General features: G+C 50.2%; 1 protein-coding gene across 2 annotated transcripts; it reads left to right on the plus strand.

Annotated features, from left to right (window-relative positions):
• Positions 1-1,432: 1,432 nt before the first annotated feature.
• On the plus strand, positions 1,433-12,661 carry LOC136044231 (UAP56-interacting factor-like). 2 transcript variants are annotated; one of them, XM_065729416.1, is made up of 9 exons: positions 1,433-1,556; positions 3,925-4,068; positions 7,389-7,531; positions 9,052-9,176; positions 9,818-9,899; positions 10,427-10,470; positions 10,556-10,630; positions 11,615-11,726; positions 12,460-12,661. In XM_065729416.1, the coding sequence occupies exons 1-9, from the start codon at positions 1,475-1,477 to the stop codon at positions 12,553-12,555; spliced, it is 903 nt and encodes a 300-aa protein (XP_065585488.1). In that variant the 5' UTR covers positions 1,433-1,474; the 3' UTR covers positions 12,556-12,661. The 2 variants fall into 2 exon arrangements, with proteins under 2 accessions (XP_065585488.1, XP_065585489.1); XM_065729417.1 differs by lacking the exon at positions 1,433-1,556 and adding an exon at positions 3,275-3,333.
• Positions 12,662-13,814: the final 1,153 nt, after the last annotated feature.

The raw sequence follows: 13,814 nt of genomic DNA on the forward strand, positions 1-13,814 counted from the left end.
TGCTTAGGCACATGAAGCAAATGAGAGAGTTGCCAAGGCTCAAAGAGGCCACAGTCCAGCAGCTGAGAGATAGCAGAGTATCGGCTGCTGCTTCCCAGGTGGAGAAATACGGCATGCAAAGTTTTTTGTCTCTGTCTTCAGTTCTAAGTGGCACAATGAAAAACAGGTAGTTAAACCTCTCATCTAGTGAAGGGGAATTTGCTGAGTTGTAGTTCATTAAAATGCTTCCCTCTGAAAATGGCTGTTAACTTAGAAGCTGCTTTCAGTATTTCTAAACTCGTTTCGTCTTGTTTCCCTAAAAAGATGAAACAGAAACACAACTGGAAATTTCTCAGTTGTTGCTTTTAGATGCTCCAAAGATACATATAATTTTCCCCTTCCCTTCCCTTCCCTTCCCTTCCCTTCCCTTCCCTTCCCTTCCCTTCCCTTCCCTTCCCTTCCCTTCCCTTCCCTTCCCTTCCCTTCCCTTCCCTTCCCTTCCCTTCCCTTCCCTTCCCTTCCCTTCCCTTCCCTTCCCTTCCCTTCCCTTCCCTTCCCTTCCCTTCCCTTCCCTTCCCTTCCCTTCCCTTCCCTTCCCTTCCCAACACTTTCCCAAGCACTCAAATTCTGCTAAGAGCCATCCACATTTCAGGAGGCAATCTTCGTCCTGATCTGTTTGCCTGCATAAATTTCTCTCCCTAAGTACAAGCTGTCCAGAAGGGAAAACATATCCTGAAAACACAGAACACAGACTTCATTCTGAGACTCATGTGGTCTTCATTATGTGTGCAGTGCGGAAGGTTATTTCAGAGCAATTGTACAGAAGCTCCGGGAGATGATGCTCTTCACTTAATGTCCCAGTACAGAAGCTTTGGGAAATGATGCTCTTCACTTAATAGTCCCGCTAGCCCTTTGGAAGAGGAGTGGTTGTTCTCCCCTTCTTCTTTTTGACTAAAAGCAGAAGAAGGCTGCTTGGCTGCCGCTGTGTGTTCAGGGAGCAGTGCCACAACCGCTGTGATCCAGAGGCAGAAGGGTCCCCCCGAAGTACTGCCCATCAGTGAGCGATCCGGGGGTGCTGAGGGACCAACCCCGCATGAGTGCTGGCACCCTTAGGACAACAAACCTCATTCTTGAGCAAGAAGCCAAAGGTGCCTCCTCTGCTCAAACGATCCGATCTTCCCCGTTTTCAAAACGAGCCATTCGTTTTTCCGCATCTCTCAGAAACGACCTATTTTTTTTTTTTTTTTTTTCCAAAGGGAGTCATAAACCCTGGAGGAACGGGATCGGGAAAAAAGCGCAGCGATACTACGGGGCGCGATGCCCGTGGGATAAAGGTCCTAGGGATGCTGCGGGGCTGCGGTCGGGCTGTCCGTGGCCAGGGGCGGGGTGCCGGGCCGGGGCCGCGCGGTGCGGTGCTGCCGGCGGTGCGGGCACATTCCGGGCAGGCGCACTGCGCTGCGCTGCGCGGGGCGGCGGCACTGCGCGCTCGGAGCCCATGGAGGTGGTGGAGCCGCAGCCCGGGCCGAGCCCCGCAGCGGGGCCGCAAACGGGAGCCGAGGAGATTGACATGTCCCTGGGTAGGTGCGGAGATGGGGAGCGGGGCTGCTCCGGGACGGGGGTTCTGGGGCAGCGAGGTTTACGCTGGGAAATAGGATGCGGGGTGCTGGGTGCTGGGGGAGGGAGGGGGTGTGCTGCGGGGCCCCCGGGGCTCCCAGCCCAGGGAGGGAAGGGAGCGGGGAAAGGCAGAGCAGTGGGACTGGGAGGAAGCACGCATTCAGCCCTGTCTCTGTGCTTTTCTGGCAGCACCCCATAACTTCAGAGGGGAGAGCACGGAGAGGGCTGGGAGAGGCTTACGTAAATGAGCCTCTATTGAAATAAAGATATGAGACATGTCCTCGGGTGCGCGGCTATTTATAGCAGCCTGCTCGTGATGCTCGCCATTCCGCTGGCAGCAGAGATGTGAACTGTGCACAAACAACCACCCTTTTATGAACTCCGAGGGCCTGGACTCAAGGGCTGGGGCAATAGATCTCGGCGGATCATTGTGTTGACATCACCGGGGAAGGAAAGTCCTCCAGCATGCCTTAATGTTGGGTTTGCTTCCTAACAGAAACCGTGTGTCATTTCTTCCCAGTGATGTGCTGCTTGCTGGGGACAGCAGAACATTTTCTCTACAGATTTCTTGGTGCTGATGCACACTTATTTTAATGGCAGCATGAAGATTTATGGCAAGAGTTGGTCTGGCCCCTAATTTTTCATTTATTTATTTTTTTTCTCCATGGTGCTGCCACCCTTGAAGATCTAATTCTGTCTTGAGGGCGTAGGGGTACCTTAAATGACCTCCCAGGATCCCTTATTTAGTAACCTCTTACACTGCTCTGTTAACTCCATCAAACTGATGGGAGAAGTCATGGTAACGATTGATACCTGCAGTGCTGGAAGGCAAGGGATTGGGCAGCCAAGCATCTGGCTCTGCTCCGTTCCTCGTGAGCCCACCCTGCTGACCCCTCTGCAGAGGAGGGGCTGCAGGCGATAGGCTTCAAAGCAGCCTGTGCCCCAAATAGCACATGTCCCAGAGGCACACTTAGCTGGGAACATTAGCACATTCATACCCAGAGCAACGTGCAGCCTCTCTCCCAATTCAGCCTCTCTCCCAACGTGCTCTCCTCCTGGCAGATTTGATAGAGAAATCACAAAAGCAGTCACGCAGCTTATTCTTACATCTGCTCTCACTCGCTTTCCCTGGGCCTTATATTAATTTGGACATGGGATTTTCTTGATAGAAAATGACAGGTGACAAGCACTGGAGGTAAGATGTGCTGTTTGTGATAATCGCCCTTTGAAAGCTAATGGCACTTCTGTGCTTCCACTCTGGTGGTTCATTAAGGAGCTGGAGTCGCTGCTGCCTGGGAAAAAGCCTGATTGGGATGCTTCTTTCCTCCCTAATTTGGCAGAAGTTAAAACATTCTGCTTGGAGCTCAATAGATGCAGCTCTGTTACTCACTGAACGTTTTCCAGGAAGTCTGAGGTTAAAAGATGGATTTATTGGAAAATATGAATTGATGGGGAGATGTTACTTTGCCTTTGCCATCCCTCTTCGTCAGAACAGCTTGAATTAATGACCCCCTTGATTTCAAACTGGTTCAGTGGGAACCGAGGGGCTACCACGGAGTGATTAAGAAGCAGCATCTACCCAAAAAGGAGAGAAATTCAAGAGTCAGCTGAAGATTGTGACACTTAAAATACAAAGTGCTTCTGATATTCATTGTGCTATTCATTTGATCTGATCATGCCCATAGCTGTGTTGCATTTGGGAGATGGGAACTGAAAGGAGACCATCGCTCGTGATGAACTGTGAGTGTCTGCAGGGCCCTTGTATGAGTGAGGCTGCTTCCCTGCGCCCAACCTTGGTTTTCCCATTTAGAAATTCAGGGGCTGAGCAGATTTTCACCCTGCAGTGTTTGCACAGCACACAGATGGCATTTGTAGGGGTTGTGCATCAGGGCTCCCACATGTGGCAGGGTTGCTCTCTGGTGCTTCTACCCGTTCTCCCCCCTTTGATCACCACCCAAACCAGGCCTCCTCCAAAGATGTTTTCCAAAGAGCACAGGGTGTTGGTGCCCATGTGAATATCCCTTCCTTTATGTGGGCAGTCCTGGGGACTGAATCCCTTAGTGGGACGCAGGTCTGAAATCCCCATTCTGTGTGTAGTGCATATATGCTGGATGGTGACATGTTTTCGCATCATTCACTGCACTCTAATCTCCAGTGAGCAGGAGCCTGTGCTTTCCTAGCTGAGCTTAATCTCTCATTGTCTGGCAGCGTCGCTTACAAAACCACCAGCCCTGTTTTCACTGCGGACGATTCCGAGCACCAAAAATGGAAATTGAAGTTGGTGGAAAGCGCAGCTTTTACGAATTTCCCCTTTGTCCTTGTGATTTTTAGATGACATCATCAAGCGCCACAGGAAGGAGCAAACAGACGCCAAAGCCGCAGGGGATGGGCGGAGGCAGCAGACCAAGAACAGGAATTTGGCGTATGGGTTCGGGCGGCCCCGCTTCCGTGCCTGGATGCAGAGGAACTTGCAAGGTACAGGAGTGCCATGGGATGGAGGGGGTGTCTCATTATAGGTATCAGAGGTGCTGCAGTCAATGGGACTGGCTGATCCCCGGAATCCAAGCCCTGTGATTCTGTGGGATTCTGTGAAGCTTCGTCACTGCCCTGGAAAACACTTTTGTGTGATAAAAATCAGCTCCTAAATCCTTCTCCAATCTAATTCCTGTGTGCACATAGTATGTACTTGGGTGCTGAATAGCTTTTCTCTCCACAACAATAGAATATCAGGGCCCTTTCAGAGCATGAATCCATCCATTTCTCTCCTTTCCACCCTCCCATGAATTACTAATTCAAAGTGACTTAATATCTGTTCTCTATTCCCTTTGGCTTTGCATATTTTAATTATGCCTCTTCTGAATCCTCTTTTTCCCAGAACACATTTAAATTACCCCTTCAGTAACTGTCTTTGATAGCTCCGTTATTGGAGCTAATTTATCACTTTCTCCAACCGTGCTATTTTTATGATGAGTTTTTTTATAATACTGTGTGATTACACACTAATCTCTGCTTGGTTCCACTGGCTTTTATCTTCCAGACTAAAGCGATCTGCTGCACGAAATGCAGTCTTTGTTTATCAACATTTTTTCTTTTTTGCCTTTTTTTCCTGGCTGCTGACTCACCTCGCTGAAGATTTTAGTGACATTTTGCAGCGACGCCTCTTGCATTCATCCCCTCGAGTGCAAATGGCACATGAGGACGGGAGGATCACTGGGAGTGCTCCCAGTTGCCTCAGATCCTCCTCCCACTCTCACATTCTTGCTTTCTGCCACACATTGCCTCGCTGAGATTTGTCCCAGTTCAAAACGGCGCCGATAATTCCCCTTCGCAAATTGATTTTCTCTGTCCGAAAGGAAACATGGGTTTTGATATTCTGCTGCACTCTGAAGTCAAATGAATCGAACAAAATGTGGGCTATTTTTGTAGCCAGCCTTAGAAAGCAGAACTTTTGCTAGTCTAAGTATTTAATAGGTTTAACCAAGCCTGAATTCAGCCCTGCTCAGGGCAGGGACTCACTGTGCTGTGCGGAGCTGATGTCAGGAGCAATTTTAGGCAGCTCAGCATGGCCGGGAATTAAGCCCATAATTCTCCAGGGGCTCATTCCACTTCAGTCCCTGCTGAAATGCAGCCCCTCGTGGGCTGAGATGTGATAACTGTTATCAAAACGCCGATCGGAACAGCACAGCACAGCAATGACAGAGCATGGGGAAGGTATTATGCTGATGGAAACAGCAAGAGAACTCATGCAAGCAAAATACTCTTATCTTTCCTGGAATTTGGCTTAAACCATCCCCCCAGGGGTAGGGGGAGTGATGATTTTTAATGACAAGAAGTTCCAATTTCAAATCTCCTCTGAGAAGTGGGGCTCAGGGCTTTTCTCCAGCCTGGCTTGTTGGGCAGAGAGGCTCCTGGCCTTCAGATGTGTGCTCAACGCCAGATTCTGAGCCTGCACCTAGGTGGGGTACATCCTCCTCAGCTGCTGACACTGGGGGATCTTAGTCAAGTGCTCTTTGATTAATGAATGCAGAACAGCTTATGGTGGAATGGACAAGATCATCCATTTCCACCTCCTGCTGTGGGCTGGCTGCCCCCCAGTGGATCTGGTTGTCCAGGGCCCCACCCATGGCCTTGGGCACCTCCAGGGATGGGGCACCCATGGCCCTGGGCAGTGTCAGGGCCTCACTGCCCTCTGGGTAAAGAGTTTCTTCCTAACATCTAACTGAAATCTCCCCTCTTTTAGTTTAAAGCCATTCCCTCTTGTCCTGTCACTATCAGAGCATGTAAAAAATCAATCTCTCCTCCTGTTTATAAGCTCCCTTCAAGTACTGGAAGGACACAGGGAGGTCTCCCCGGAGCCCCTCTTGTGCAGGCTGAGGAAGCCCAGGAATACCTGCCAGGTGTTTTGCAGAGATGGAGCCTCCTGCATGTCACACATCAGGACACACATAAAAGGAGGCACTGCTCCCCAGCTGGCACAAACAGGGTGCCCTCGGAGCTGCTGGCCTCGCAGTCAGTTATCTCCATGGGGTGTAATGCGCCTGGGTGCACTGCTGAGCTTCAGCTCCCTAATAGGAGCTGACAGATAGCAGTGTGCTTTGCTGCTCAGGGTTGCCTTGTGCTTCTGCCCCTCCCATTGTGCTGGTGGGATACCCACAGATGGGCTCAGTCTCTTGCTGGAAAGAAAATGCTGCATTGAAAGAGGACCCTAACCCTAATGCTAGCCCTAATGCTAACCCTGATGCTAACTCTTGCCTTGTAACCTGTGTCAGCAAGCTGTGGAGCAACGTGTTGTGCCCTGGGGCTTTAGCCTTCATTAATCACCTGCTGCCATCCCCCTGACAGCGGTGTCACTGCTTCCTCACAACACTTCACTTCTAATTGCTCCAAGTCATTATCAACGTAGGAATCGATGGAATGGGATCAATGCATGCATCCGAATGTCCTGTGCTCTGTGTCTCTGAGGTTCTTATTGGTGTGGGGTTTTAATGCATGGTTACTGCCCACTGCTTTTCGCCTGATTTATACACCCCACTGGGGGGGGGGGGGGGGTGCACGTTTTGCTGATGGGGCACCTTGGAAAATGGCTATTTAATTATGATACGGAAGTTTATCTTATGGAGTAATTAGGCTTTAATGCACTGTGCTGCTCTGAGTGCTTTCCTCTCACTCGATGCTTCAGCAACACTTAGAAATCATAAACAGGCGTAGGGGGAAAAGTTAAATGTGAGATGAGAGGTTTCAGTGTACACATAGTGCATTAAGATGAAGCAGGAGCAGAAGGCACTCCCTTCATCCTCTGCAGTAAGGGTATGTCAGGCTGAAAGAAAATAGATACCGGTGGGCCGGACCTCCCTGAGGGAGTTGTGTGGGCACCCGGAGCTGCTCTGACTGCTGTGGGTTTGGCTTGTGGGTATCTGAGTCACTGTGTATCTGTATGAAAAGGCTTTTCCATTTCACAGTTAATTCATGGCAATGTGAGCCCTGACAAGAGATTGACAGCTTTCCTGATGCGAGTGTTCCTCCTTTATTAGCAGCCAGGACTGTGGAAGGCTTTTCTTTTCAAATGATGCATTTGTCAGTCCCATGGATTGTGAAAATGTTGGGAGTGAGACGTGGAAAGAGAAATCATTTTATATTGTGCTAAATTGATTTCCTTTTCAGGATTACTGTAATTCTTGTTGCACTGTTTATAGAGATACTCTTGTGTCATCTTAAGGCAAACTTCGGATGCCTTTCCAAAACTGAACCCTGACGTGAGTTTTGAAGGTCACTGACACAGCTGTTTGTTGTCTTAGGACCCAACCGTTTTAGGAGAGGATTTGGACAACAACAGAACAACCGACGGCAATTCAGGAATGCTCTGCCCGGCCCCAGGAGAAGAGCTGCTGCTGCACTGAGTGGAGTGAGCCCTTTAAATCGCCCAGCATCGGCTCAGGAGGTAAGGGAGGAAAGAAGTGCAGCACTTCCCAAAATGTCATGTCGTGGTTGGCTGGGTTTTCTGGTCCCCCTTCACCCCTAAGGACAATCTGCATAAAAAATGCACAGGCACAGTCTTTTATGTGCCCATGCACAGCATTTGTATGCATAGGTGAGCACAGACATAGGCGTGCAAGCCATCAGTTTTCCCATTGGTTTTATAAGCTTAAGACTTGGCACGGTTGTTTTTTTACTGCATATGATTCTATGGGTGTAAAGAAAAAAAGTCCTTCCAAGATTCTTTTTTTTGATATTTTAAAATATTGCCATAAAACCCAATTCCCTGTCATCCTCATATTCCTGTTATCATTTAGAGATGACATGGGATTATCTTTTAGATAATAGGGAAGGGAGATGACATAAAATCAGATGTTATGGGAATAAGTTGACACCTTTCCCAGCTTTTCTCTCTGAGTATCACTAAGATTCAGCTGGCTTGGTGTTTGGAGAAGGTAGAAATTGAGTGAATGGACGGTCCTCTGGGAGAAGAGGTTGTAGAAACTCACCCAATGAGGAGGTCACATGTGCTCAGTGAGCTTTTGGAAACACCAAAATGGTGATGGCACTCTTAATGGCTGTGTCCAGGAAGTGTGAAGCAGAGAACCCCAAACTAAGCATGCATGCACTTGGAATGTGGTTATTCTTGAAAATAATGACTGCAGTGACTCATATATATATGAAGTGTGGCTGGATATTAGCAGAAAGCAATGAGCAGTTGCTAGGAGGCATAATTCTATGGTAGCTTCCTTTTTTTTTTGTAGGAGTAAACCAAGTGGGAAGGATGTGGAAACACATCTGAGTTATTGGGTAGCAGCAGTGATGGTGGTTGTCCCACAGAAATTGACTGAGATGAGTATGTGCTTGTGTGTATAAGTATGGGAGGACTGTGCTGCTGCCAAGAGACTTCTGAGGTGCCCCATGCTTCAGGGCAACAAATGTATGTGTGTCCAAGAAAGAGTCAATGACTGAAAACAAACCTGAGCAAGGCTGTAATGCATTGCTTGTGTGAGATTTGTGCTTCATGGACTAATTTTTCTGTAGCGTTGCAATGAAACATTCTCCATCCAACTTGTTATGTCATGCTCAGGAACTGCAGCACATCTTCCAATTGTTGACAACACTGTGTCACGAATTCAAAAGCTGAGAGTACAACAATGCTACTTGGTAGAAATATTCCTACTATAGTTGCCAAATGCCGTGGCAGAGACCGGGTTTGGTGGGGAATCCATTTCCCTCTAAGAAAATAACAAAGTCTTTGCTGCAAGACCACAGAAGTTGCGAAGGAAAAAGCTGTTGTGGATGGCAATATGGCAATGCAGAGCACAGAGATGAGACCCCCTTGCCACAACCACCAGCAGCACCCAACGCCTCGATGAGCAGTGCAGTACTGCCACTTCTCCCAACCTGCTCCGTTCTTGCTTTGTCTTTGCCTGCATGGCATCAGTGCAGGTGGCAACTGCTGACTTGTCTCTGCTCTTCCAGGGCAACAAGAGTGAGGATGCTTTCACCAAAAGCAGCAGTGGGCAGCCCGAGGCACGGCGACGGCCACCCCCAGGCCCCAGGAGGTTCAGAGCAGCCGCTGCCGGCACCAGCACCCCGGGGAGAAGGTAAGTGTTGGTCACTATTGGTTTTCAGCAGTTCCCTGTGGCTCTGATCTCAGTCAGCTGTGTGCTCGTGTGATGTGAAAGGAGCGCCCTTGGGTGTGTTTGGAAAGCACCTGGACACAAAGCAGCCCTGTGTTCGTAAGGCCAGTAGTCAATCTGTCACTGGATTTTAGTGAGCACAAAGAATGTGACTGTTCTATTTGTGTTCAACGTCTAATCTGCCACTCTGGGGAAAACTTTGGAAGGGAGATGTAGCCTTTATTTTTATGAAAGCAGAAAGCACAGGCTCTGTCCCAAGGGGAAGACCGTGAGTGGGGCTGCAGAGCTGGGCAAAGCCACAGAATGGCCTCCAGGGGTCCCTTCTGACCAGATTTTTTTTTCTATGATTTTGTTCTATCATTTTTCTTCTGACGAGAAGAGCTCAAAGCAAACAAGCTGCCCTTTCATTCAAGCAGAAAAACTCGTTTCACTGAAATCCTTTTTTGGCAGAAAAAACCTGTAGGGCTGAACATGGTCACAAAAATCCTCATTTGCTTCTCATATTGCTTTTCATACCGATCTTAGACAGGTGTTGCAACATTAAACCTTAGGAGAGAGCTGGTACTGTGCTGACCTCCGTTGTTTTCTCTCCTCCCACCCTTCAGGCCCTTCGTGCTGAACAGGGGACCAGGCTTCCAGCAGAAGCAGATGCAGCAGCGGTTCTCCAAAGCCTACTTTCAGAGAGGGGTCAGTACAGAGGCATTCTTCTATGCCCTGCTGCTGGTGACAGCCCCTCAGTTTTTATAGGTTCATAGGTTCATAAGGTTGGAAAGGACCTACAAGATCATCTAGTCCAACCATCCTCCTATCACTATCCCTACCCAACTACTAAATCCAATCCCTTAGCACCTCATCTAAATGCTTCTTGAACAGCACTAGGGACGGTGCCTCACCCACCTCCCTAGGCAGGCCATCCCAGTGCCTGACCACTCTTTCAGAAAAAAAATGTTTCCTCAGGTCTAATCTAAATCTTCCCCGGCGCAACTTCTGGCCATTTTACCAGCCCCTGCCCAGTTTTATCTTTGCTTCCAAAATAACTCTCTTGATGGTTGCCAGCTGCTTTGCCTATGCAGCAAGAAACCCAAGAATAACAAGTTTCATGATGACACAGAGAAAGCACTTTTCAAATATACCAAACAAAACACTGGAAAAGGAATCACTGTTTCTGAGTGATAATTATTTAAGTGATTTTCTTTTTGTAATTGATTTCACAGCAAATGGATGCTAATGCAGAAGGGAAACCACCAAGGATGAGAAGGTAATTGGAGACAAAGGCACAGAATGAACGTGACTTGCTCTTTCACGCTTGAATCGAAGCTGGAGACATCTCGCTGTCTTGGCAGGTGGCAAGTGAAACCCAGCCCTGGAGCAGTTCTGACAGTTTCTGTGGCTAATCCCCAGGCAAGCCAGGCCAATGCGTAAGTAAATGAGTTGATTTGTTAGGATGGGAGCCCTACAAAAGCCATTGCTAATCCCTTTAGTGTTACTGCAGCTTCACTTCTTTTATAATAAACGCAGAACTAATGGTTCGGCCCTCAAAGTGGTGAGCAAATGGTGCCTTGTTCTGGTGTATCTGAAAGGAGACAGTAATTATGTGTGGTTGGCTTGGTATCCAGAGCAAGGGGAAGTGGGAGCACGCGGCTGCTCACAGGCTTTGTGGGAGCAGTGCTGAGCTGCTCGCAGGCACGTGGCTGGAGGAGCGTGGCCTCAGGCCTGTGCTGGGGCAGGATCTGGTGGGTGGGTATGGGTCCTGGGCCCAGAGAACGTTCCCTGGTAACTGCAGTGCTGGAGCTCAGCTTGCACAGCTGCTGAGCACCTCTTCGTAGAATCATTAAGATTGGAAAGGACCATTAGGATCACCAAATCCAACCATCAACCCACCCCCACCATTCCCAATAACCTTGTCCCTCAGTCCCACATCTCCATGGTTCTGGAACACCTCCAGGAACGGGGACTCTACCTCCTCCCTGGGCAGTCTGTGCCAGTGCATCAGCACTCTGTCTGAGAAGTTGTTTTTCCTAATATCCAACTCAGACTTCCCCTGGCACAGTTTGAGGCCATCATCTCTCATCCTACTGCTGTTACCTGGGAGAAGAGGCCGACCCCCACCTGGCCACAACCTCCTTTCAGAGTGTTGTAGGGACTGATGAGGTCTCCCCTGAGCCTCATCTTCTCCAGACCGAACCATCCCACTTCCCTGAGCTGCTCCGTATCAGATTTAAGCTCCAGGCCTTTCACAGCTTTGTTGCCCTTCTCAGGATGCACTCACCCGCATCTCTGTGATTAACACTGTGGGAAGCATGGGGTGCACATGTGTCTCCCTTAACCCCATTCGTTTGCAGATGATAGGGAGCCACCTGCCTCAGCTCCCTTTGTGACCACACACCTGTGCTTTTCCCCAGGCCTGGAGCCAAGCGCCCATTCCTGCGAAGCCAGAGGCCCCCGCCACGCATCACCAAGCCCCAACCCAAGGGGGTGATGCTGAGGTTCAACTTCCGTGCCATGGCCAACCAGGTAGAGGAGCACCGAGGGGACCGGACACACCCCGCGCCCCACAGGAGCCCTGTCACTTGGTTTTGGGGCTTCCAGCTGGGTTTATGTAGCACAACCCAGGAGGACAGCCCTGCGGCCTTGTTGGCTTGGGTGCTCATCAAAATGGTGGCACCTGAGAAGACTGTTTGGCAGCTACAGACTCATCCCTGTTATTCCTGCTCTGTTGGTCGCTCTTGTCCTATTTGTGTGCTTGCTCGGAGCACAGAAGTGCTCCCTGGGAGCGGGCCTGGCCGGGGCCAGCCATGTCACCACTGTTGCTCCCCCCTCCTCAGAGACATGCAGCACCTCTGGGCTTTGCTCTCTTTTTGCTTTGGAGGACTTCTCATTGCCACGTTTTACATGTTTTACTCCAAGAGCCCTGGGGCGGGTCAGAAATCCTGCTCCATCATCCTTCGTCGCCAGCTCTCCTTGTCTGGACGGTTTGTTTGCTCCTGATGCCCTGTGCTCACACGCCATCTGCTTGCTCCTGTTCTTGCCAAGGACGCCCGCTCTCTCGGGGCTGGGCACTGCTTGGAGGTTTTTCAGCCTCACACAGTCTGTCGAGCTCCTTGTCTCCGTGTGATGGGTGGATTAATTGACTAACCGGCTGCGACGCGCCCTCCCGACTGATGGGCTCTAATCAATACCCCGCTGCAAGCCCGGCTGTGCTTGGCCACGAGCTGCGGGACTGATGTGCTCTCCCTTTCCTCTGCAGACCAGCCTGACGCTGGATGAGAGGTTCTCTGGGCTGAGGAATAAGAGGCGCTTTGCTGCAGCCCGCAGCGCCCGCCGGACGGTCACCATGCCCTAGCAGCACACGCTCGTCATGGGGACAGCGGGCAGCAAGCAGCCCGGGCCCTGGAACAGGTCACTCAATAAAACTCGATAGATTCCCTCTGAGATAGCTGATTCGGAAACCTGCTGTCTACTTCCTTCCATGCACAGTGAGCGAGTGATTGAGGACAGGGATGAGGCGGCGTGAGCGTCAGGGACAGACATGGGGCATGGAGGTGGTGGAAGGAGATGAGTGGAGGTAGATTGGCTGTGCTGAGCTCTGTGGTGCTGGGGTCCACCCCGGCCCCCTGCCAGGCACCCAGGAAGGGAGAAGCTACAGGCCTTGTCCTATGGTTGGCACAGCGTTGAGAGCTTGGGCCTGCCCACCAGGCCAAGCTGTGCCAAGGACACGCTCCAGCACTCCCCACCTAAAAGCCTGATTTACAGCGTGCAGCCAGGACCCGTCCCCAATGGTTTGCAGTGTAGGACCTTCCCCATCCTCAGAGTGCCTCTCCCTGCCTCGTTAGCCATCCCGGTGGCTCAGTTGGAGTGCCCTGCTGTTCTGAGCACGGAGCAGATGGGCGGCCTCAGCCCAAATCTTTGCTCCCAGTGCTGTGTCGATCTGCATTGGGGTCTTTGTAGATGCTGCTCCACCCATTCATAATCATGCGGATGTGGGAAGGAGGCTGGGCTACACAGCACTTGGCTGAGAAATTAATGAGCTGAGTTGAGACGCTTGTTAATGAAGCCCGGTATCAAACATGAGTTGCCAATCCATTCTCTGCCCACCACAGCAGCCAACACTGAGCGTGCCAAGCACAGCCTGTTGCTGGGCCCTAAGCTGTAAGTAAGGAAGTAAATATCTGATAGACTGCTTTACATTTTACACTGAGCATCTTTAACAAGAGACCGGATTTGGGGTGGATTTTATAGGAATGTGTGAAATGTTGCTAGCTGGTTGATTGAGCAGTGATGTATGAGTCCAATACACTGAATAAAAGACTTGTCAAATGGCACCTCCAGTTACTTCCTCTCCTTCAGCAGGGTTTGGGTGCAAGCTCTGCCCCTTGGCATGGTGCTCATGGGGTGCACAGCCACCTTGGGTGCCCTCTCTGTGTGTGGAAGTGAGCACTTGCTCACCCCTTGGCAGCATCACTGCAGCATTCGACCTCCTGCTGCCATTCCTGTGGGTCAAATGACCTCTGAAGCAGCAAGAGGTTTTAAATAGGCTCCTTGTAAAATCTCGGTTGTTATTACTTCTGCTTTTAATGTTATCAGCAAAACTATTGGAGCAGT

Source organism: Cyrtonyx montezumae, unplaced genomic scaffold, assembly GCF_038088225.1.
Source record: "Cyrtonyx montezumae isolate F1298 unplaced genomic scaffold, pur_monq_1.0 scaffold_11, whole genome shotgun sequence".
In the NCBI taxonomy this organism is placed as follows: Eukaryota; Metazoa; Chordata; class Aves; order Galliformes; family Odontophoridae; genus Cyrtonyx; species Cyrtonyx montezumae.

Coding starts and splice junctions, on each gene's coding strand:
- LOC136044231 (XM_065729416.1), top strand. CDS start 1,475: ATGGAGGTGGTGGAGCCGCAGCCCGGGCCGAGCCCCGCAGCGGGGCCG. Junction 7,532..9,051: donor GCCCAGCATCGGCTCAGGAG/GTAAGGGAGGAA, acceptor CTGCTCTTCCAG/GGCAACAAGAGTGAGGATGC. Junction 10,471..10,555: donor AAACCACCAAGGATGAGAAG/GTAATTGGAGAC, acceptor CTGTCTTGGCAG/GTGGCAAGTGAAACCCAGCC.